The 22,200-nt window shown below is 38.4% G+C and overlaps 1 protein-coding gene and 2 long non-coding RNA genes across 3 annotated transcripts in view; 1 reads left to right on the top strand and 2 right to left on the bottom strand.

The window, feature by feature from the left end:
- prkx (protein kinase X-linked) overlaps positions 1 to 15,693 on the top strand; it is a 44,637-nt gene extending 28,944 nt beyond the window's left edge. The window contains exons 5-8 of the mRNA XM_083522845.1: positions 8,006 to 8,101; positions 11,764 to 11,821; positions 14,007 to 14,084; positions 15,108 to 15,693. Coding sequence (XP_083378971.1) covers positions 8,006 to 8,101; positions 11,764 to 11,821; positions 14,007 to 14,084; positions 15,108 to 15,233 — 358 coding nt within the window. The 3' untranslated portion in view covers positions 15,234 to 15,693. The remainder of the gene's footprint in view (positions 1 to 8,005; positions 8,102 to 11,763; positions 11,822 to 14,006; positions 14,085 to 15,107) is intronic.
- Positions 1 to 22,200, bottom strand: part of LOC310716079 — a 243,664-nt gene that overhangs the window by 124,306 nt on the left and 97,158 nt on the right. The gene's annotated exons all lie outside the window — the stretch shown is intronic.
- LOC310716080 lies at positions 17,222 to 22,000 on the bottom strand. Its single transcript, XR_014530485.1, has 2 exons — positions 21,080 to 22,000; positions 17,222 to 20,861 (listed from the first exon to the last, which is right to left on the bottom strand). It is a non-coding gene; the product is annotated as an uncharacterized lncRNA (long non-coding RNA).

Genomic DNA, 22,200 nt, shown 5'->3' with positions numbered 1-22,200 from the left:
CATCTGGCCCGGTTTTGTTTGCTAGCAGAAATTATTTAATAATTTAAGAGCAGCGTGGATGCAACATCAGAGGCCTGGGGTGCAGTCGGCTTTCTAATTCATACCATAGGTGTTTAATAGGATTGAGATCAGAGCTCTATAGTAGGAGATCTTCCACTGCAAACCCATGTACAGCACATCTTCATGAAGCTGGCTTTGGGCACAGGGATAATGTCATGCTGGAACAGGTTTGGGTCTCCTAGTTCAAATGAAGGGCAAATGGAATGCTACTGCATCTAAAGACATCATCTACAATTGTGTGCATCCAGTTTGGAGAAGATATTTTATTATTATTATTTAAGCTTTTTATCCAATGAATTATCCAAAATGACACTGAGATTAATATGCAGCAGAACAATTCAAACACTGGAGAGCAAATCAACACTTCAATAAGTAACTGCATCGTTTTCCTTTTAAGATCATTCTGTATTTACATCTGGTCGATATTTAATAACATCCAGCCAAGTAAATACAGGCCTGGAGCTTAATTTATGAAAAAAATACTAGCGTATTACATGGCAGTCACATATATTTGTCAGACAATTGGTAATTAGATTTGATCTTGCTGAAATATTAGTCTGCATCTGGCGCTGTTATTTTTCAAAGCTGCCCTCCAGATACCCTTGTAAGCACCCGAGCATGACCACTAGACACAGCTTAAACACAGGCATTTCATTTTTGCTTGTCCAGCTGCGAAGCCTATAGGTCCCTGATCATTCTCTCTGTTCCGAGAACTCGTCTGTGCTATAAAACGAATCACCTTGTCGCCACATGGTAACTCAAACGCGCCGGGCTTTCCTTGGCAAGCAAGGTAATGTTTGCTCAGAAAATATAATACATCCAGCATCCAAATCTAAACGCTCGTTTGATTTTCTCTACTGTTCCATAACTAACGTGTTTATAGCTTGTTTAGAAGCTCAGCATCTACATTCAAATGATATTATCCTACATATTTTCTATTTGAACAGATGTATGTGGGGAGGTATTTGAATTGAACAAATAGTTTAAACAGTTCAGTCAATTGATGAAAAAAACAGCTTAACCCCCAGAATAATGAGCACCTACCACTGGAGTCAGGTATTTCAATCAGTTTAGGTATAGAGTTGCCCCCAACCTAAAATTGAGCCATCATTCGGTTTTTTTCTTCCGTTCTTTTTCCGTTTAAACAGAAATTTCTTTCACTTTCTTGATATCAAAAATTTTACTCCTTTTTGAAAATCCATGTGTTTTTTCTTTCTTATTTGCCCCCAATACTGCAATCTGATCGTTCAGGATGCTTAGAAATGGGCTTTAAAAGGAAGTTGTTTCCTTCCCAACTTTCTTTGAAGACTCTGAAAACCTTCTTCAGATTGGCCAGTTGGTTCACAGAACTGCAAGGTACTGAATCTGGAGCTAAAATGACTCAGAACTACAGGCCAAGGATAATGTCTGCAAAGCTTACATAAAGATTAAAGATTGTTGATTTTTTTTTTAAAAGGGATTGAAACTAATTTACCATGTTCCAAAGGTCCAAAAAAGGCTCCTTCTAGGGGAAAACACCTAAAATAACTTCAGAAAAATAACCCACCTGAAGTATCCTGAGACCCTGAAAAGGTTTCTGTAGTGAAAATCCAACAACAATATCCTGAAAAGTTTCTGCAAAGGAAACCCACTTATACTCCATGTGACTCTGTTAAATTTCTTCTGGTGGAACCCCATCTGAAGGCCTGAGATCCTGAAAAAGTCTTCATGATGGAAGTCTACTTAAAGTTTTTAAAATTCTAAAAAAGACTCATCCAATTAAAAAAAAAAACCCTGAGGTTTTAAAAAATGTCTTCTGGTGAAAACCAACCGAAAGCTCCTGTGATGTTCATAAGAGTTCCTCCAAATTTTCCTAGAATTTTGAATTGCTTATCTGATCAAACAGTAAGCAGAACACATCAGTTCTGGTCTTGGCTAGGACTTTGCTGTCTGTCCTGGAGTAACCTCCATACATCGTCATAACCTTGACAGATTCTCATTACTGCTTGTGCAATAATTCACATTCTTCAAACTACAGAAAGTCTATTAATTACTCACAGCTGTTAAAACTAAAGAGCTGCCCAAGTGTTTTGTGGTGATTTTTATGCGACTGTAATACGTCACAAAAAATGCTGAGCTTGATCCATTGAGGTAAAGAACAAAATGAAAAGATGCTAAATTTTTTCTGGTCTTCAAGCATCTCTATCACTTGACGATTCAGAAGTGATCTGTTCCAATTCATCACAGTTCGTGTATCTGATGCTGCAAAAGACAGCTGTTCCTGTGGTCGCAATGTATTTAAGAATCTGTGTTCTCCATCCATTTTGTCTGGCTAAATTGAATTTGACGTTTTTTTTATGCAGTTTTTTTGTAGCATAAACTTCAGCTCCTCCATCTGAACTTTCTCTGTTCTAAATGTGCTATACAGCTTCTTGCAGACGACTGCGTAGTGGAAAAAGTGAGACCCGCCCGTCTTACTCCCCAGCTTCTTTAGAAGTGTTCAGTCCTGAGAGACAGAGACCCGCTCTTGGCCCTTGGTGTTTTTTCCAGTCTTGTTGAAGCCACACACACTCTCATGCTCCCATTCTTTTCTTTTTCCTCCCCTTCCTTCCTTCTTCGTCTTACACAAATTTATAGACTCATTTAAGTCTAAGTGGCTTATAGAGTTCCTCTGTCTCATATGCTTTTTCAAAGGCCTCATACCGGCTCTTCAGAAATGTAGTGCAGGCTTTATAATAGCGCAGTTTTCTGCCTGGTGCATTTAACAGTGCATTCATGCAGGTCTTTCCTGGTAGTCAGGGTGGTCCTGGAAAAAAAACCTGTTAAATGAAAGTAAAAACATTTTTTTTTTTACCCATTCGCCTTATTGCACCGGTGTCTATATTTAGCCTGTGCTGATGCATAGCATTGTTTTAGGTGAACTTTGGGGACAGTTTTTGGGGGTCTTTGTCAGATTTAGTGAAAGAGAACTGACCTATGCACCTTAGTCAAGAAGGCATTGACTCAGTACCTGATGGCTACATTGAGTAGAAAGTGAATATAGAAGGTGTGTCCCCTGTGCCTTAGTTTTCAATAAAGAAGATATGACCTCTTTGCCTTAGTTTCCTATATAGAAGGTTTTACCTCTTTGCCTTTAGTTTCCTATATAGAAGGCGTGGCTTCTTTGCCTAAGTTTCCTATATAGAAGGTGTGGCCTCTTTGCCTAAGTTTCCTATATAGAAGGCGTGGCCTCTTTGCCTAAGTTTCCTATATGGAAGATGTGGCCTATTTGCCTTAGTTTCCTATATTGAAGGTGTGGCCTCTCTGACTTAGTTTCCTGTATTAAATGTTTGGCCTCTGTGCCTTAGTTTCCAGTATAGAAGGTTTGGCCTCTGTGTCAGTTTCCAGTATAGAAGGTCTGGCCTCTCTGTCTTAGGTTTAAATATAGAAGGTTTGGCCTCTGTGCCTTGGTTTCCAATATAAAAGTAGTGGCCTTAGTTTCCTTCTTTAGGGTATAGTGAAGTAGGCACAGCCTCTGTGTCCTACAACTTTAGTAAAAGGGATTGTGTTTTTTGTCAATCTCGTTCCTTATATGTTTTTTGTTTTTTAATTTTGAATACAATTATTGGCTACAAATTGAAATGTGCATCATATTAGTCTAGAAGAAGATATTTACAGTACAGACCAAAAGTTTGGACACCTTCTCATTCAAAGAGTTTTCTTTATTTTCATGACTATGAAAATTGTAGAGTCACACTGAAGGCATCAAAACTATGAATTAGCACATGTGGAATTATATACATAACAAAAAAGTGTGAAACAACTGAAAATATGTCATATTCTAGGTTCTTCAAAGTAGCCACCTTTTGCTTTGATTACTGCTTTGCACACTCTTGGCGTTCTCTTGATGAGCTTCAAGAGGTAGTCACCTTGTGAAATGGTTTTCACTTCACAGGTGTGCCCTGTCAGGTTTAATAAGTGTGATTTCTTGCCTTATAAATGGGGTTGGGACCATCAGTTGTGTTGTGCAGAAGTCAGGTGGATACACAGCTGATAGTCCTACTGAATAGACTGTTAGAATTTGTATTATGGCAAGAAAAATGCAACTAAGTACAGAAAAACGAGTGGCCATCATTACTTAAAGAAATGAAGATCAGTCAGTCCGAAAAAATTGGGAAAACTTTAAAAGTGTCCCCAAGTGCAGTCACAAAAACCATCAAGCGCTACAAAGAAACTGGCTCACATGGACCGCCCCAGGAAATGAAGACCAAGAGTCACCTCTGCTGCGGAGGATAAGTTCATCCGAGTCACCAGCCTCAGAAATCGCAGGTTAACAGCAGCTCAGATTAGAGACCAGGTCAATGGCACACAGAGTTCTAGCAGCAGACACATCTCTATAACAACTGTTAAGAGGAGACTGTGTGAATCAGGCCTTCATGGTAGAATATCTGCTAGGAAACCACTGCTAAAGAAAGGCAACAAGCAGAAGAGACTTGTTTGGGCTAAAGAACACAAGGAATGGACATTAGACCAGTAAAAATCTGTGCTTTGTTCTGATGAGTCCAAATTTGAGATCTTTGGTTTCAACCACCGTGTCTTTGTGCGACGCAGAAAAGGTGAACGGATGGACTCTACATGCCTGGTTCCCACCGTGAAGCATGGAGGAGGAGGTGTGATGGTGTGGGGGTGCTTTGCTGGTGACACTGTTGGGGATTTATTCAAAATTGAAGGCATACTGAACCAGCATGGCTACCACAGCAGCTTGCAGCGGCATGCTATTCCATCCGGTTTGCGTTTAGTTGGACCATTATTTATTTTTCATCAGGACAATGACCCCAAACACACCTCCAGGCTGTGTAAGGGCTAAAGGTAAAGATTATCGATAGCTCCCCACTTGTTATGAGTACATTGCTTTCTTTTTGATCTTACAGGAAGCCGACTTATAAAAACCTCTGACAATTGTCCAATAATGGGTTTTCAGCACGAGAGCCTGATTTCCTAAGCATTAATGGGTGTTCCTTTCAACCTGGACGGGCTTTCACGAATGGAGTCACAATAATGAGTAGTTTTACACTGGCTCTGGTGAGAAAAGCTTGCTTTGATGCTGTACTCTAGTCAACTGCACTCACATTAAGTGCTTCCACCTGCTGCTTTTGCATTGAGCCAACTGTCAACATGCGTTAAGGCTGTGCTTCTTTAGGCTTATTATACCCTTATGCAGGTGTAATAGCACAGCGTGCCAATGTTGTTGTGGTCCAAGCCTGATAATGGACATAGTTTTGGACATTTCCATCCACACCCACCCATCTTATCCTTCCCTGCCTTTGTCATGGTTTTGGAAATTCCAAATACCTGCAGTGTTGGAAAAAGCACGTTCAGGTTGCGCAATCCAAACTATCTAATTTGTTTCTACTCTGCGTCACTAACCCCTAGTTAAAATAGCTTAAAATGTCTTATGCTTTCTTGCCATTTTTCATTGCTTGGCTTTAGAATTCGCTTTGTGTCGGCAGCCCTGCTGCTAAATCCATTACTGTAACCAAGCTATATGATTTCGCACAAAGGCATCATGATGGTGAAATCCCTGATCTGGAACCAGTTTTTTTTTTTTTTTCCCACTGGTGCTTATATACTCTGTGTTTATTCATAAAAGCTATTTTTTACTTACTTTCTAATACAAGCCTATACCTAGAGCTTCCACTAATCGATCAATCTACAGTCTTCCATTTCTACCAGCTGACTATTTCTTTCACAAAGGTATTGTTATTGTCTTATTATTACATATACTGGCATGGATATTCAGTAGGTTAACAAGTGAATATATCAGTTTTGTGACACAAATAACCCACATATATACTGTATACACCGATCAGCCATAACAGTCAAATGTCCTAGTACCCCTTGTGCTGCCAAAACATCTCTGACCTGTCGAGGCATGAACTCCACAAGATCTGAAGGTGCGCTGTGGTATCTGACACCAAGACACTAGCAGCAGATCTTTTAAATCCTATAAATTACAAGCTTTAACCAAACAAAGTCCATAGATTGAACTTGTTTGTCCAGTAGACCTCAAAGATACTCGATCAGATTGAGATCTGGGCAACTTAGATGTTGGGTCAGCATCTTGAACTCTTTGTCCTGTTCCTCAAACCATTCCTAAACATCTTTTGCATGGCACATTATCCTGCTAAAAGAGGCCACTGGCATTAGGGAATATCTTTGCTATGAAGGGGTCTACTTGGTTTGCATCAAAGTTTAGGTTGTGCTTCCATGGGCTACTTTTGATTGGTACTGTTTGATAGGAACACTGCACAAGACCTGCTGTTTTGGACATGCTCAGACTCACGTGTAGCCAGCACAATTTGTCCCATTTTAAAGTTGCTAAAATTTAAGCTTGCCCATTTTCCCTGCTTCCAACACGTCAAATTTGAGGGTGATTGTTTACTTGTTGCGTCTGTATACCCCACCCATTGACAAGTCTCGCTGTCAGTGATTTTAATGTTTTGGCTGATCACTTAACAGAAAGTGTGCCACCCTTTCCTATGATTGGTCCTCTAAGCCCTGCCTTGTTTAAGTGAATTTTAATTTGAAAAGGAAGTAAGATTTTGACTGCTAAAATGAACAAGGTAAATTGGGTGCCGCAAGAAAGGTGATTACTTGTAATGTTGTGTAATCAGTGTGTGTCTTGAAGTACTAAGTGTAAATATGGTCACTTACCTTGACTGCGATCACACTATACAACAGTTTGTCACTATGCTGAGACACTACACTGCTCTAAACCAGGTTTGGGATTAGCTCATTGAGCCATAGTAAATGTTAGAGTAGTTCTAAAGCATCCACTATTCATAACTGTCTTGTATCAGCTATGTGTATATACCCCACTGCACTCTTACGTTCACATGACACTGTATCTGTTACTTATTTCTCTCTCTCTCTCTCTCTATATATATATATATATATATATATATATATATATATATATATATATATATATATATATATATATATATATATATATTACACTTGTATTCTCTTATCATGGTTCAATTCTAATGTAAATTACTCTTTGGGATGAATAAAGTGATCCATCCATCCAAACAAACAAACAACTGACCATCCATCCATCCATCCAAACAAACAACTGACCGACCATCCATCCATCCATCCATCCATCCAAACAAACAAACAAAAACTGACCATACATCCATCCAATCAATCAAACACCCATCATTCCAAACAAACAAACAAACAAACAAACAACTGACCATACATCCATCCAATTAAACATCCATCCATCATCCATCTAAAACAAACAACTGACCATCCAACCATACAAATCAAACAAACATCCATCATCCATCTAAAACAAACAAACAAATGTTTATCTAAACAAACAAAAATCCATCCATCTATTCATCCATATATCTATCCAGAAATTCATTTATACATCCAATCATCCACCCAAACATACACTTAAAGTTCATACTCCTGAATATGGAACACATATTCTTCTCCTCTGCAAGAATTTAAAATAAACTCTTAATAAACGCACACAGGACTATAAATACTGCAGGAATACGTCCTGTGCATTGTGTGACATAGTGTGAATAGCGTGAATAAGGAATTGACAGACACGGTGGCTTTATAGGTCATCCTAACCAAGGCGCCAATATTTTTCAGTATTGGAAGAAGCATTACCGTAACTGAGCAACCGGAGACACATCATTTGTTACTCCTCGTCACTTTACACAGATTTAACTAATTCAGTAGTCCTGCCAACAAGACCGAGTGCTCTACATTAGTCTTCATTACTTCACGGTTTTTCAACAGTAATCTGACACAATAATCTTTTTGCAGTAGGAAAGAAAGCAAACCGATTTTACTTTATTCCACGTTCATTTGCAAACTGTCAGGTTGTTCTCTGTTGTGAAGGTGTTTTAAAGTTATGGTCTTCTTATCCACACTAATCACGGCACTGATATTTTCGCAGGTACCCGCCGTTTTTCGATGACAATCCCTTCGGCATCTATCAGAAGATCCTGGCAGGAAAGCTAGAGTTTCCACGGCATCTGGATTTCTACGTAAAGTAAGCCAAACCACACAAAGACAAAACGAACGAGGATTAATTGCCCATTCTGAGTTAACAAGGTGCCTCGGAGAAATAGGGCGTCCATCAAGTTTATTCATTTTGCTAATACGCCGTCTTGCAGATAGGTTTGCCTCTGTATTTGCCGTTTACAGGTCACACGCTCACATTCTCAGCGAAACGTGCTGCAATCTAATCTGACTAGCGCTGATGCGAACCCATTAGCTCAGACCCGAGACAGCTGCAGCCGAGGAATGCACACTTGTTACTCCGTCTCCATCTTTCTTTCTCTCTATTGCTACCAACTCCTCTTGCACAGCTTTTCGACTCGCACCCTATACGTCAAGCTTAAGGCAGTTTGGAAAGATGGCTTGATGCAAGATGATCAGTCATCTTAAGACACCTTCACGAAGTGAAAGGAAGATTAATCAGACGTTCCGATTCATTTCACAGCATTACTTTTGGCATTCTTTGAAATCCTCAAGCCGGAATAGTGCAGTTAGCAGCAGTGCTATGTACAGAGGAGAAACAGCTGTTTGAGTGTTCTATGTATTAGACATAGAAATTGGTGATATAAATAAGATGTTCAGAATCAACAGTTAATGCAGGGGTCCATGACATTCATCTTTTTTCTGTGAGAGCCACGTAATTTTTCCTTTCCGTCTGTAACAGAAAATAACATGGGCCGGCGTGACCACCAGTATTATTAATGTGGAGATTTTATTATGATTTGAAATGTTTTTATTGAACCTCCTTTTGCTAGATTAGTTTGTTGTAATGCATTATGTTTAGCATATTAAAAGAGCATTATTACTCTCATAATGATCATTTTTTCATAAACTTTTTCATAAAACATTTACTTACTTATGCATATGGTTGATTGCCAAATCTCAGAAAATTAGGCTAGTAACTAGAGGTCAACCGTCAGTGGATTCAACGATACCTATGATGGATCGCACTTGCCGATAACCAATTAATCAACAGATTCGCCTCTAACAGTGATTCGCCTCTAGAGCGAATCAGGCCTGGCCGGAAGCCGGAAAAACTATCCTTTGGGATTTCTGGAAACCTTTATTATCAAATGCGTAAAACATACATTTATATTCCAAAATATGTCTCTGGCATTATTTAGAGGGCCGTTCCAAATGTGGGGGTGGGCTGTAGTTTGGGAATCCGTGAGTTAATTGGTTTTAAACAAATACTTAAACATATGAATAGATGCACAATTTAAAAAAATGGTTACACTATACAGAGTGTCAGGTTGAGACCAGAAGTGAGCATGAGGCCTTGGATCCATTACTGGAAATTTGGTACCTTCGTGGGTAAGGCATTGGACTTTGGATCCAAAGATTGTTTGTTCAAATCCCAGCCACACCAGGAAAATTACATTAATGACATTTGGCAAACATCTTTATGCAGAGTCACTTATGCAATCGAGCAGTTAAGGGTTAAGGGCCAAGCAATGGCAAGATGATGCTTGAATTTAAACTTATAATCTTTCGATCAGTCCAACATCTTAACCTCTGAGTTACCACTTATAATGTATCCTTCCTACCTAATTCCACTGGCTACAGCAAAAATTCCCATGTGATCAGAAAGTTATTGGCAGTAGGGTACATATTTATAAAAAATAAATAAAAAAGTACTTTTGAGGTTTTGCCCACTTTTGGTTTAAATCCAAATACAGATCAATGTTGCAGATTTGATGTTGAGGTGTGTACATTTCTGCTGGATCTCTGGTCCTCTTTCTAAAGGAAATCACTGATCATCATGAAAATGTTGAAATACTGAGCTGAATTTCCTAGAAGACAAACTACAGTGAACTTTTTGAGAGTGTGTGAACAGAACCCCTGCAGGATTTTTAATGCATGTTAAATTTAGAAGTTAGGAAAATAAGGATGATATAGTTATAGTTGTATGCTACAGTCTAATGCCATTTATGAGCAAATAGGGTGAAGTTTGGAGGCATGTGTTATTTCTGGTCAGAGCTATAAACAGAAAAAAATACACAATTGTCCTTTTAAATATATTCTTAGCATTGGCAAATGTCGCTGGAATGCCAATTTAGGGAAAGTCGGTGGCATTGGGCTGGTGGTAGTAACTCTGAATTCACCAAATTCACATTTGATGGAATCTCTATGTTCTGGTTTCGAATCCAGTGTGAATTATTCAAACCCAGAACATTTTGTTGATAAGTGCTCGAAGTATATATTTCATACCGATTCAGCCAAACAAGAAGCTTTTCCAAGCCTAATGTTTCCATTCAGTACAGCAACCCGAACACCAGTATTATATCACACTTTCCTATAACACCTCACTGGACTTCAGCACACACTCGAGACATTTGAAGGCACTTGGAGAAACTTCAAACGCTGATACAGACCTTAAAGCCGAGCGCATTCGTTTGAGTGGCGCTTTGACAGCGCTGAGTAGGCCAGATGTTGATCTGTATGTCAGGAGAGGCTTGAAGAGAGACAGACAGGATATCACACATCCGTGTGCACCAAGCCGAGTCTTCCCGAACACACACATCCAAAGCATGTCAACTTGGCAATGTAATAACCAAAAGATATACGAGGTCTTCCGATAATTTACATGGCATGAGAGATGAACATCAGTGAATACAATAGACTGTTATGAAGGCAGCAATAATTCATGGCTATGAGGAATATGTCTTGGTCAGAACGCTGCTTTTATTGTTCCGGGTTGTCATGGTACAGTCCTTCCAGTATGATATCAAACAGACAGGAACAACAAATGTGTTTTGAAGGAAATAAATAATCATCATCATAATGGTGTAATGCGAATACCTCCCGAAATGTCGACTATCGTTCTATAGCAGTTTTATTCCTCGTAGCATACAAAGCTACCAGTACTCTTGGTTTATTTATTAGATATTGACCTCGCACTGTTTAATCTTTTTATATATATATATATATATATATATATATATATATATATATATATATATATATATATATATATATATATATATAAATATTTTTTTGATGTCTGTTATCGCTTGGATTACAGCAGCTGTAAACAGTTTCTCACTTATGGCTCTTTTTTAAACTTTCCTGGAGTTAATAACATAAATGCTATCGTGGAGTCACGTTACCTTCTAATAAATACACTATATGGACATAAGTTTGTGGAGATTTTTGGAGGTTTGAGTGTTTTAGTTCACGTGAAGGGAAAATTGAATGCTAGCACATCTTAAAACATCCTGTACATTGTGTGACCCCAACTTTGCGCTAACAGTGAGGGGATGAACTACATACGGCTGGTAAAGTCTCCTAACCGAAAACATCAATATATCAACATTAAATAATGTTATAAATAACCAGTATATAACTGGACTTGGGTTACAATTTAAGACCAGTCAGATTACAGTAGAGTATGTGGAACTAAACCAATGATCACACAATGTTTACATGATGTATGTTTTAATCAGTGTAAGAGAGTGTAAGGCTAGAACTGTTTTTCAATTAATAACATGCTATAGACTTTTTTTTTTAAAGATTTAATGGAATATTTTGGTGAAGTTACCAGTTGGATAAAGTAAATTACTACATTAACAGGTGATCGAGTAGCCAAAAGCTTAATTATGCAGCTCTTATGTCCCCTCTTGATGTCCCCTCTTGATGTCTATTTCTATTCAGGGATCTCATCAAGAAGTTTCTGGTGATTGACCGAGCGAGAAGACTTGGGAACATGAAGGTGAGAATGATGTTCTAGGTTTTTTATGCCATTTTATCCATTTTATATTTTAAATTGGGATGTAGCACCTGGGGGGAAAAGCCCACAATGTTTAACTAGTGTCAACATTCACGTCTTACCATTTGAGTGTAACTTTATTATTTGGGTAAAATTTTAGGATCAGAAACGGAAGAAAACGTTTAAAATTCATTTTCTGGAGAAGAAACACCATATACAAGCTATTGAACTGGCATCATTTCACACTATCAATAAACTGTATGCAGTGGTCCCATGGAACTTGCGTTCTAAGACCCCCCACGAGTTCCGAAAATCCGCTAATTTTGGACGCAGCCCCTATGGTACCTAATTTATCTAGACATTGTCACTTTAATACAGCAAATGTGTTTTAAAGTTTTTATGAAATTTGTTAGTGAAAACAGTTTAAAATGTTAATCCTAACATTCCTGAACATTTGGTCCCACTGCGGATTTTTAAGATAATCCGCAACTTGCTGTTAGTTAGTTTTCAAATGTGAACCTGTGAATTTTCCAAACCGCAAATTATCGGAGGTTGACTGTAACACATTTAGTATTAAGGGGGCCGAGCATGTGTATATTGTATGCTAATTTTCATGTTTGTCACCCAAGTACCACCAACAGGGCCAATTAGTACAGTACAATTATACAATAATAACTCAGTCCAATGACATTGAAATGCGATTCCCTTCATTTTTGGTTCATTGTACCATGATGTTAATTTTTGACCCATTCGATTTTTTGGTTCATCCAAAATGAAAAATTAACTTTTTTTTTCTTTACCAAACAGGAAGTGTTGAAATATTTTAAGGCCAAATCACTAATGACTGCAACTTAAGAAAGTCCAAAAAGGTCATAATTTACCTCTGTAGTGTTCATAATCCATAATCCAAATTCATAATAAAGCTAATACTTTTATAATCACCTTTACAGTCTTCTACTGGTGTTAGTTGCCAGGAGGCCCCTAAACACTGTAAAATGTAGATTTTCTACTATATTGTTTCGAAATCTACAATCCAGAACTGAACTCTGGACTGAGCATGAATCCCAACCACAATGAAGTTCTGGCAGATTAAAATTCACCAAAAGGGAGAAAATTTGGATTTGAAAATTGCATTAAAAATTCGGCTCTGCATTTTAGAAAGACAAAAAAAAAAAAAAAGATTCCAAATGCATAGAAAGAAATCCCATTATGGTCTAGAACTTGGGTGACGTACAAGATTCTTTGTACAGAGGTACTGAAAGGAGGATTGAGCCTGGAAAGTGTAGCAGCGAGTCAGACTTACTCCGAGCCGGGTTTCAGTCCCCGATAGAGTCAGTTATTGTCGCTTTAACCAGGTGGAAATTTCCATTTAATGCCAGTCATGTTTCATATTGTTCTCCACCAGGGCAGATTTGTCAAATGAGCATTTGGAGTGGCGGCTGAAGCGTGGCCATGCTCAGTCTCGATGTTGATGTCATCTGTGCTTGGAAGTTGTTGAAATCATATGCGTCCGTTTCCATTTTTCCCCTCAACTGTAGTTATGGTATTAAAACCACATGATTATTCATAGCAAATGTGGACTGTCATACCGCTTACAGAATCTGTCTCTAGCCATGATTTGTATCAAACTATCAAAAATATGGTGTCCATGCAGAAAGCACGCTCGGATTAACTTCTCACAAAGATCTTTGATGTCATTTTATTGCCGTCACGGTCGTCTATTGCTCATCCGTCTCGCTTTTTTTCCGTCATCTCAGCACAGTGTTAAAAGCAAAGCTATGGAAATGAGAGCGTGCTCATTCACAGGAAGACGGACATGGTCTTTTCCTGTAATACATCATACTACTTGAAGGTCGAATCGATATACTTTATAACGCCAAAGTCATCTTACGAACATACCACATGTTTCCTGTGTGAACTTTTGCGTTTCCTTGATACGGCTCGCCTTATCGAACATGAACGCCTTGCGAGTTTCACAATTCCCCACTCTATATTGAAGAATCTTGCGCAAACAATCCCATATGCATGAGATCTTTTGTTTGGCCGTGCTCCCATATAGACAGAAACGCTTTCTTTTCGCACGCATACGTGTTCTTTTATCGATTTCTGATTTCGGCAAGCCGAGGTTGAGCTCCTTTGCTCATGATTCTGAAGTCTCTTAGGCCCTCATGTGCTTCTTATTTGGCAGAACGGAGCAGAGGACGTGAAAAAGCACAGGTGGTTTAAGGCGATAGACTGGGATGCAGTGCCCAATAGGAAACTAAAGGTAAGCCTCTTTCATCTAAAAGGATTTTGAGCCTCGCAGATGATTTAATATGTAACACATAATCAGACTTACTTACAATCTAATTTACAATAAGATTAGACCTAATGACTTAAAAAGGTCAGTATTTGTGTAAGGGACGGACAGACAGACAGACAGACAGACAGACAGACAGACAGACAGACAGACAGACAGACAGACAGACAGACAGACAGACAGACAGACAGACAGACAGACAGACAGACAGACGCACACACACTTTATTCAAATTTACAGCTTCCAGCAGTATCCACAAACATCGACAATAACACATGCAATAAATACTACAAATGTTATTGTATGTTGTAGAAAAATCTAATTGGACATAATTCCAAGTTGTAGCTAATACTAAACTGAAGAAATCCAACTTTCAAATCCAATACGGAACTGATCAACTCCAACGTTATTCCCTCAAATAATGAAAATAATAAACTGTAAAAAGTTTCTTTTTTCAGGGTTTAGTCATTGTGGCCAATGTAGCCAAGGGAGAAATCACTTTCATGCACTTTCTACACTGTATGGAGAAAAGCCTTATGGACATCTGACCATAAAATGTGTGTGTTTTTTTTTAACATTCAGTTTAACATTTAGTCCCTATTTTGAATTAATTCTTTCGACTTTACAGGGAAGATGTTCAACTAGATTTTGAGATCTTCCACTCCAATTAATGTAAACTACAAAACTACATTTTGATGAAGCATTGTGCACAGGGGGATTGTTATGCTGGAACATGTTTGTCTCTCCCAGTTCAAGTGAAGGGAAAATTTCATGCTACCACATCCCAAAGCATCCTATACAATTGTGTGCCTCCGACTTTGTAGTAACAGTTTAGGGAAGAACCACATGTGGCTGGAAAAGTCAGATGTCCCAATACAGCACTGACCAGCGATGAAAGGATTTTTTTTTCTAGAGATGAAGTCATTGAGTCTTTTCAAATCCTTATTTTATTGATTTTATTATTATTGTACTTTTTTTTTTTTTTTACAGCCCCCTATAGTTCCAAAGATATCTCACGAAGGCGACACGTCTAACTTTGAAGCCTACCCAGAGGACGAGTGGAAAAAGGACACTCCGGTGTCACCCAAGGATCTAGAGATTTTCAAAAACTTTTGATGATGGAGAAAAAAAAAAGAAATGATGGAAGAAAGTTTTCCTCCACTGGTGCAAAGTGTCCATTCCATTCACGGTGGCCAGTCTCAGCCTGTTTTTTCTCACACATCTGGATTGACAGATGCGGAGAACAACCGATGATCAAGTTTACCCTCATCAATATCATCCTCAAGATCGCACATGTGGAGAAGGAAGCGCTATTTATTATATTCTGTTTCTCTGAGCCTACTTTTCTTATGCAAAAAAAAAAAAAAAAGCACCAAAACAAAGGTGTCTAAGCCAAGAAGACATTGGAAGCTAGTAATCCGATACAGTTTACATCGACATAAGCTATCGGGGGGAAATTTCTTTGGGATATGTCGCCATGTTGTGTGGCTGTGAAGTCGTGTGACACCAAAAGCCAGAAAACCCAAAGGGTTAGACTGTTTAATATGTGTTTAGCTTTGTTCTTATTTAAGTTTTTTACTATAAAGACAAACATGATGTCATAAATTAGGGATGCATCGATACTTTTCCCCCTAAATTTATCATGTCTTGTTAATCTCAATACTGGCCACAGGGACATCACAGAACCTTATCTTTAACTGCTTCATTCCCATTGTCTCATATTTTCGTAGCACCAGGGTCCCTCAGGGCCAAGGAATTATAGTGACCTTTTGTCAAAATGTGTGGTGGACAAAGTACACTGTTCCTGTCCTGAAGTCAAAGTTTGAATATAACTCTAGTAGAAGTCAAAGTACTCCTTCTTGAGTACATTTCTAAGTGACAAAAGGTCACAATTACACAATTATATATATATATATATATATATATATATATATATATATATATATATATATATATATATATATATATATATATATATATATATATATTAGTACACCAAGGAGTTTACCAAGTAGTTCTGCTGTGCCTCCTACCTGTGCACAATTAGAGTCATATGGGTTAATTCATGTTTATAGTAGGTTTAAAAACAGTAAACTGACCTCTGAATACAAGTAGACAAACTTCTCATAATGGGTAGAAACAAAAAGCTCCCCCAAGACCAATGCTACAAGATCTCTGAGCTAGAGACCGATTGTGCAGCTCCTAAATTAAGCACCATTGAGGCCATTATCCACTGGTGGAACAAACATCACCCCACGTGGGGTGGTGCTTTAATGGCTACTCGTGTGTGTGTGTGTGTGTGTGTGTGTGTGTGTGTGTGTGTGTGTGTGTGTGTGTGTGTGTGTGTGTGTGTGTGTGTGTGTGTGTGTGTGTGTGTGTGTGTGTGTGTGTGTGTGTACACAATTATTGTACTTATTCAGTGTATTTTGTGTTTTTTTTAAAGTGACGAGGCACAGCATGTTTTTTTTTTCTGAAATGTAGTTTTCGTTTACTGTTATAATTAACCTCTTAAATCTCCCCAGAAAGGTAGCGTGTGCTTGTGGAGATTCCTACTCATTCAGTTACAAGGGTGTTGGTAAAACCAGGTACTGATGTAGGTGAGGTTGAGGAGGTCTGGGGTTCAGCCAGTGTTTACATTCATCCCAAAGATGTTCAATAGAGTTGAGGACAGAGGTCTATAACAGGAGATCTTCCACTCCAACTCATTGAAAGCATATCTTCATGGAGCTAGAACAGGTTTGGATCTCCTAGTTCACATGACAGGAAAAGTTCCTGTATCCAAAGACATCCACAACATATGCCTGATAAAGTCAGGTGTCCCAATACTTTTGTGCATAGTGTATCTGTATCGATGCATCCCTATGATAAACTCTGATGGATCAATTGAATTGTTTAAAGGTGCTTTCTGACTTTTAACTGCTAGCTTTCTGTTTCTGTCTGGGGTTTTTTGCTGCACCTTCAGATACACGAGGCGTCCTCATCTTCCTCTCACAAAGTCACGTCCTCGTTATCTGTTGTACACGAGTGCATGTACATTACGAACCTTTTAGCACTTGCCTAAGGTGGCCTTATATTAAGATGTCAGAATCGAAGCATAGTCTCTCTTTTGTTTTTTTTAGATGGGGGGGGGGGGGGGGGAAAGAAATCGCATAAACAAAAGGTACTAAGGTGTTCGAAGCAACTGGTGCAATTAAAATTACTCCGAAAGATAAAAACTTGAGACTTTTCTGACTTAATGTTCACTGTTAAATGAGTAGCTAATGCGTGCGTGTGTCCAAATCACGTTCTTTCTGTACCTTTTTTGTCTTCTTGACCACGTGGACTTTCATGAGCGAACAAATTCACACGTCTTCTATAGCCCTTTGCACGACTACTAATTTTGAATAGTTGAACTTCAGTTTAAAAAAAAAAAAGAAGAGAAAAGGCTATCGTTTATTCATCTATTCCATAGTTGACTTCACTATTCACAGGCAGATTCATTTGCGCAGTAAAGGAAACGTCGCCAAAATACGAGAATGCATTTTTGCTTTTACACCGCTGGTTAAAGACGGAATCAAATCGGTGCAATAAATATCCGTGTATCATATAACAGTATTTAAACTGAGAGGGTGAAGCATAGAGAGGAAATTCCTTACAGCTTAATTAGGGCTGGTGGATGTGACCTCTAAAATAATCGGCAGCCCAAAATAAGTCTCTCTGAGCTGCCATTCAGCTCTAATACAGCTTTAAACTAGCCGAGGGGTTTCAGCAGTGATGGCAACCCAAGGCGCAGCAGAAAGCCAAACAGCTAGGTGAGGCTTTTGAAAAATATCTCTTGACAAATTTTGAGGATTTTACACTTATGGAATTTTGCCAGATGCCCTCATTCAGTTCAACTTACTGAGCAGTTGAGCGTTAACGGCTTTGATCTTTTAGCAATTTAATGACTGTTTGGTAGATTAACTCGCCATCTACTTATATTTTATCGTTTTAACCCCGACTAGTCAACATGTCCACTGTGGCAGCTAGTGATTATACTAGTGAACTAGTCTATGCAACCTGTAGAACATCACCAATCAAAACTTTGGACACATCTGATTTAGATTCCTTTGAAATATTCCTAATGAAGCTTTAGTGAATTGGGACTCTTTCCAATAAGGAGTTTCTCCCAAACACATTATACAGACAAATGTTTGTGGTTAACCTCCACTCTCCTGCACTGATGTGCCACTAGATTTTCGAGAGTGTTCATGAAGTCAGGTACTGATGCAGGTGAGGTGAGGAGGCCAGGCGTGCATTCCAATTCGTCCCAGCGGTGTTCTGAGGGTAGAGCTCTATAGCAGGCCACTCAAGATCTTCCAATCCATGGTGTACAACCTAAACCATGTATTCCTAAAGCTGACTTTGTGCACAAACACATTGTCATAATGGGTCAGGTTTGAGTCTCTTAGTTCAAGTGAAGGGGAAATTCAATCCTACAGCATCCGAAGACGTCCTATACAAGTGTGCGCCTCGAACATCTTGGTAACAGTTTGGAGAAGCACCAATGAACATCTGGATAGAAAAGTGTTTAGGTGTCCCAATACCTTTGTCCATGTACTGTGAAAGGTTTCGGTCATTATTTAATTTCATGTTAAATTTAAACATATATTTGTTTCAAATATGACATTTCTACCTACCCAAATTTTAACCGAAAAATTGAGTTAAAAAAAAAAATCTCACTAATGTGTCCTAATGTTTGACTGGAATTGTGTATCCTGTATATTCGACTACAGTAAGAAGGGGAAAAATGTAGCCACTACAAATCCAAGAACCTGACAGCTGGATCTTCCACTGCATATCATCCTAATCCACTGCCTGAAACTTCGACAGTCATAACTATGGCAACTTCGAAAATATTATGCCCAGCTCTCTGAAAAAAATTACCAAAAACCCTGATCGTTGCATAAAATCTTCATCTGTGGAGCTTTTTGCTCTCTGCGACTTCCTTGTTGCTCATTTAGAAAAGAAAAACATGACCTCTGGATTAGGATATTCAGCAATTTTATTTGTAGAAAAGAATTGTGTACATATTTGGTTGCTGGACATGTCATTGAATCTGTAATAGTACTACACTGTCTCCTGCATGTCTCAGATCTTCCTGATTTTATTTTATTATTATTTTTTGTGGTAGTATTGTTATTTTGTAGAAAATCCCAAATACCATGCTCAGCTTTCTTGATGTCCTTTGCAATATTTCAGCTCTGTGAACTTAAATATTGCTTTAATTACAAATTTGGAACTTTTTATACTGATTTTTAGAGATTTGTTTATCTTCTTTAGTCGGTTTATAGTCTGTTGGTTGTTATTTTTTGTGTTGTTTTTTTTTTTTTTTTTGTATTTAAAGTGGTGCAAGTGCATTGTTACCTGCTCTTTCCGAGAGTTAAAAATGAAAGAAATGGAATAAAACCTTTCGTGTGGACAGTGCGCTGACGATTTTCGTCTCTTTTGTTGATATTTCAAGACTTGACTTTTAATATTTAGGATCATGTGCAGATTTACAAGTTTTTTTCCAGCATGACATTTCATTGTATAAGATTACGCTTGTTGTGTACGATTGACCGGACTGACATCTTCAGGGGGTTCAAGCCTCTTAGAGTCCCTTGAACAAGGCCCTTAACCCTCTGTGCTTCAGCTGTATCATGCCTGAGCCTGCACTCTGACTCCAGTTTTCTAACATCGCTGAGATATGCAAAGAAAAAAAATAGCTGCAGTAAAATACCGTTTTTTCCGGACTATAAGCCGCTTTTCCCACGCTTTGAACCCCGCGGCTTAAACAACGACGCGGCTAATTCCCGGTTTCACAAGCTTCAAGCCAAAAAACTGAGCCCCATAACCTTAGACCAATGAAATTGCTGAACGGGTTCAGGTGAACTAATGAAACTCTTTATATTAAATCAGATGCGCTCCCACTGAATCGGGCCGCACCACATCATAAATATGGATGATGTTCCTCTGACGTTTGACCTGCTGCTCACTCGGACTGTCTACAGGAAATGCGAATCATTCGTCACGCTAAAAACAACCGGGCATGAAAAAACACTTCACCTGTGTTCTGAGCTGCACGGCATCGGGAGAAAAGATTCACCGATGTGATTATTTAATGCACGACGATGCCAAAAGAAAAACTCCTGAGAGAAATTGTGAAAGGAACGAGGAAGACCGTAAACAATGACTTTCTTGGTAGGCTACTGTTTAGGTACAAGCCGTGTAACAGACACTGTCTTTCATTAAAGTCTGTGTAAAGTTCATTAGTTTTAGTGTAGACACCTGCGGCTTAAGATTTATGTTCAAAATAAAAATTCAGTGGGTGTGGCTTATATTTGGGTGCGCTTAATAGCCTGGAAATTACGGTACATGTGACAAGTATAAAGCACCTCTACCTTTTCAGCCTTTGAGCAAGAACTGTACCTTGTTTAGCTGCTCACTTGAATCGCAAGTGTCTACCAAATGGAATAAAATTTACTCAAGGCATTAACCCAATCCCGACAGGCTCTGAACGAGACAGTGATTTATTAAACCACCAATTTTGAGTTTTTTTCTGTGCCAAGAGCCACCTAAAAGCCAACACTTACAAACACTGGCACTCATCTAAACCCTTTAACATATTTTTCTTTTCTACTATTAAACATATAAAACCAGTACAAAACCTATTACCAGAAGAGATTCCTTATGTAATTGTAAAAAGTAATTGTAGCTCATTACTACATTTTAGTATTATTTCTACTATTGAAATTGAATTTTTTAAGGAATTGTGCTTTTAGACTTTTAGTTACAAAGGTCTTTATTTTCTCTTAAGGCTTATTTGATATAATATACGAATCATATGATCAGTTTAGCGTCCACTTTAGTGAACAGGCTTTACCTGGCCGTAAGATCGGTTTGTGCTTTTTGAAAATCCCATTCCACATTTAGTCCTTATTTGCTGTTTTTTTATCCCCCACTCTTCTAGGAAGATATTACATTATTATTCAGTCACAAGTGTGTTAGTAAAATCAGGTGCAGCTGTAGGTGAGGTGAGGAGGCCTGGAGTGCAGTCAGCTTTCACAATCATTCCGAATGTGGTCAGAGTTCTATAGCAGGATATCTTTCACTCCAACCTATATAAAGCATATCTTCTTGGAGCTGGCTTTGTGTACAGGGGTATTGTCATGCTGGAACAGGTTTGGGTCTCCTAGTTCAAGTGAAGGGAAAATGCTTAAGCATTCAAAGACATTCTATACACTTGTGTGCCTCCAACGTTATGGTAACAATTTTGGAATGAATCACATATGGATGGAAAAGTCGGCTGTCCCAGTAGTGTATCAAGAATTTTATTGGCAGAATGACTTTGTTAATCATTGCCTTGCGATTTCCTCCACTAAATTGGACCAATTGGCCTCCCACATTGACACCCATGGCACTAATTAATAAATTAATTTGTTTGTATTAAAAAAATTTCACTTAAACAAACAAATAGGGACCTATAAGATTTTTTTTTTGTTTATTTCATCAGTATCTATTCCATTACACATCAAATGTTTTATGTATTTATATACTGTATTTTACTATTTCTAAATATTCATAAAAAGACTGTGTAGACCTCTATAATTTTCCTTACGAGAAAGGTCACAAAAAAAGCATAAGTTGAACAAAGACAACTCCTTTGAACATCAAAGCAACTTTCTCAGGACATGACACAAATGTCTTATATCCTGAAATAATATCACTAACCAGCCACGCCGCTACGTGCAGCATGTTGCTTATGTGTTTCACTCACTATAAATCATTACCTTCTTATTGGTTTTGTCTGAACTCTAACACAAACTCGTTCTCTGTGCCCTGGTGGGTGTTGAGTGATATTATCATCGTCACCTTCTTTCGTCATGCTCGAAGAACAAGCCGGTCTTTTCACAACCTTTGAGGACTTGCTGACCTTTTCCAAATCTAACATGCCTTGTATAGACTTGCACGTTTAAAAGCCAACTCAGATGAAGTTCGAAAGGTTCTGAAATTCCCAATCGACGAGATGTTATCCGACTCCCCTAACCTCTGCTCCTCGACATCCTGCTAACCTTCAGGGCTC

Source organism: Silurus aristotelis, assembly GCF_946808225.1.
Source record: "Silurus aristotelis genome assembly, chromosome: 20".
Lineage (NCBI taxonomy): Eukaryota > Metazoa > Chordata > Actinopteri > Siluriformes > Siluridae > Silurus > Silurus aristotelis.
The sequence above is the reverse complement of the archived record's forward strand: the minus strand, read 5'-3'. Positions and strand labels throughout refer to the sequence as shown.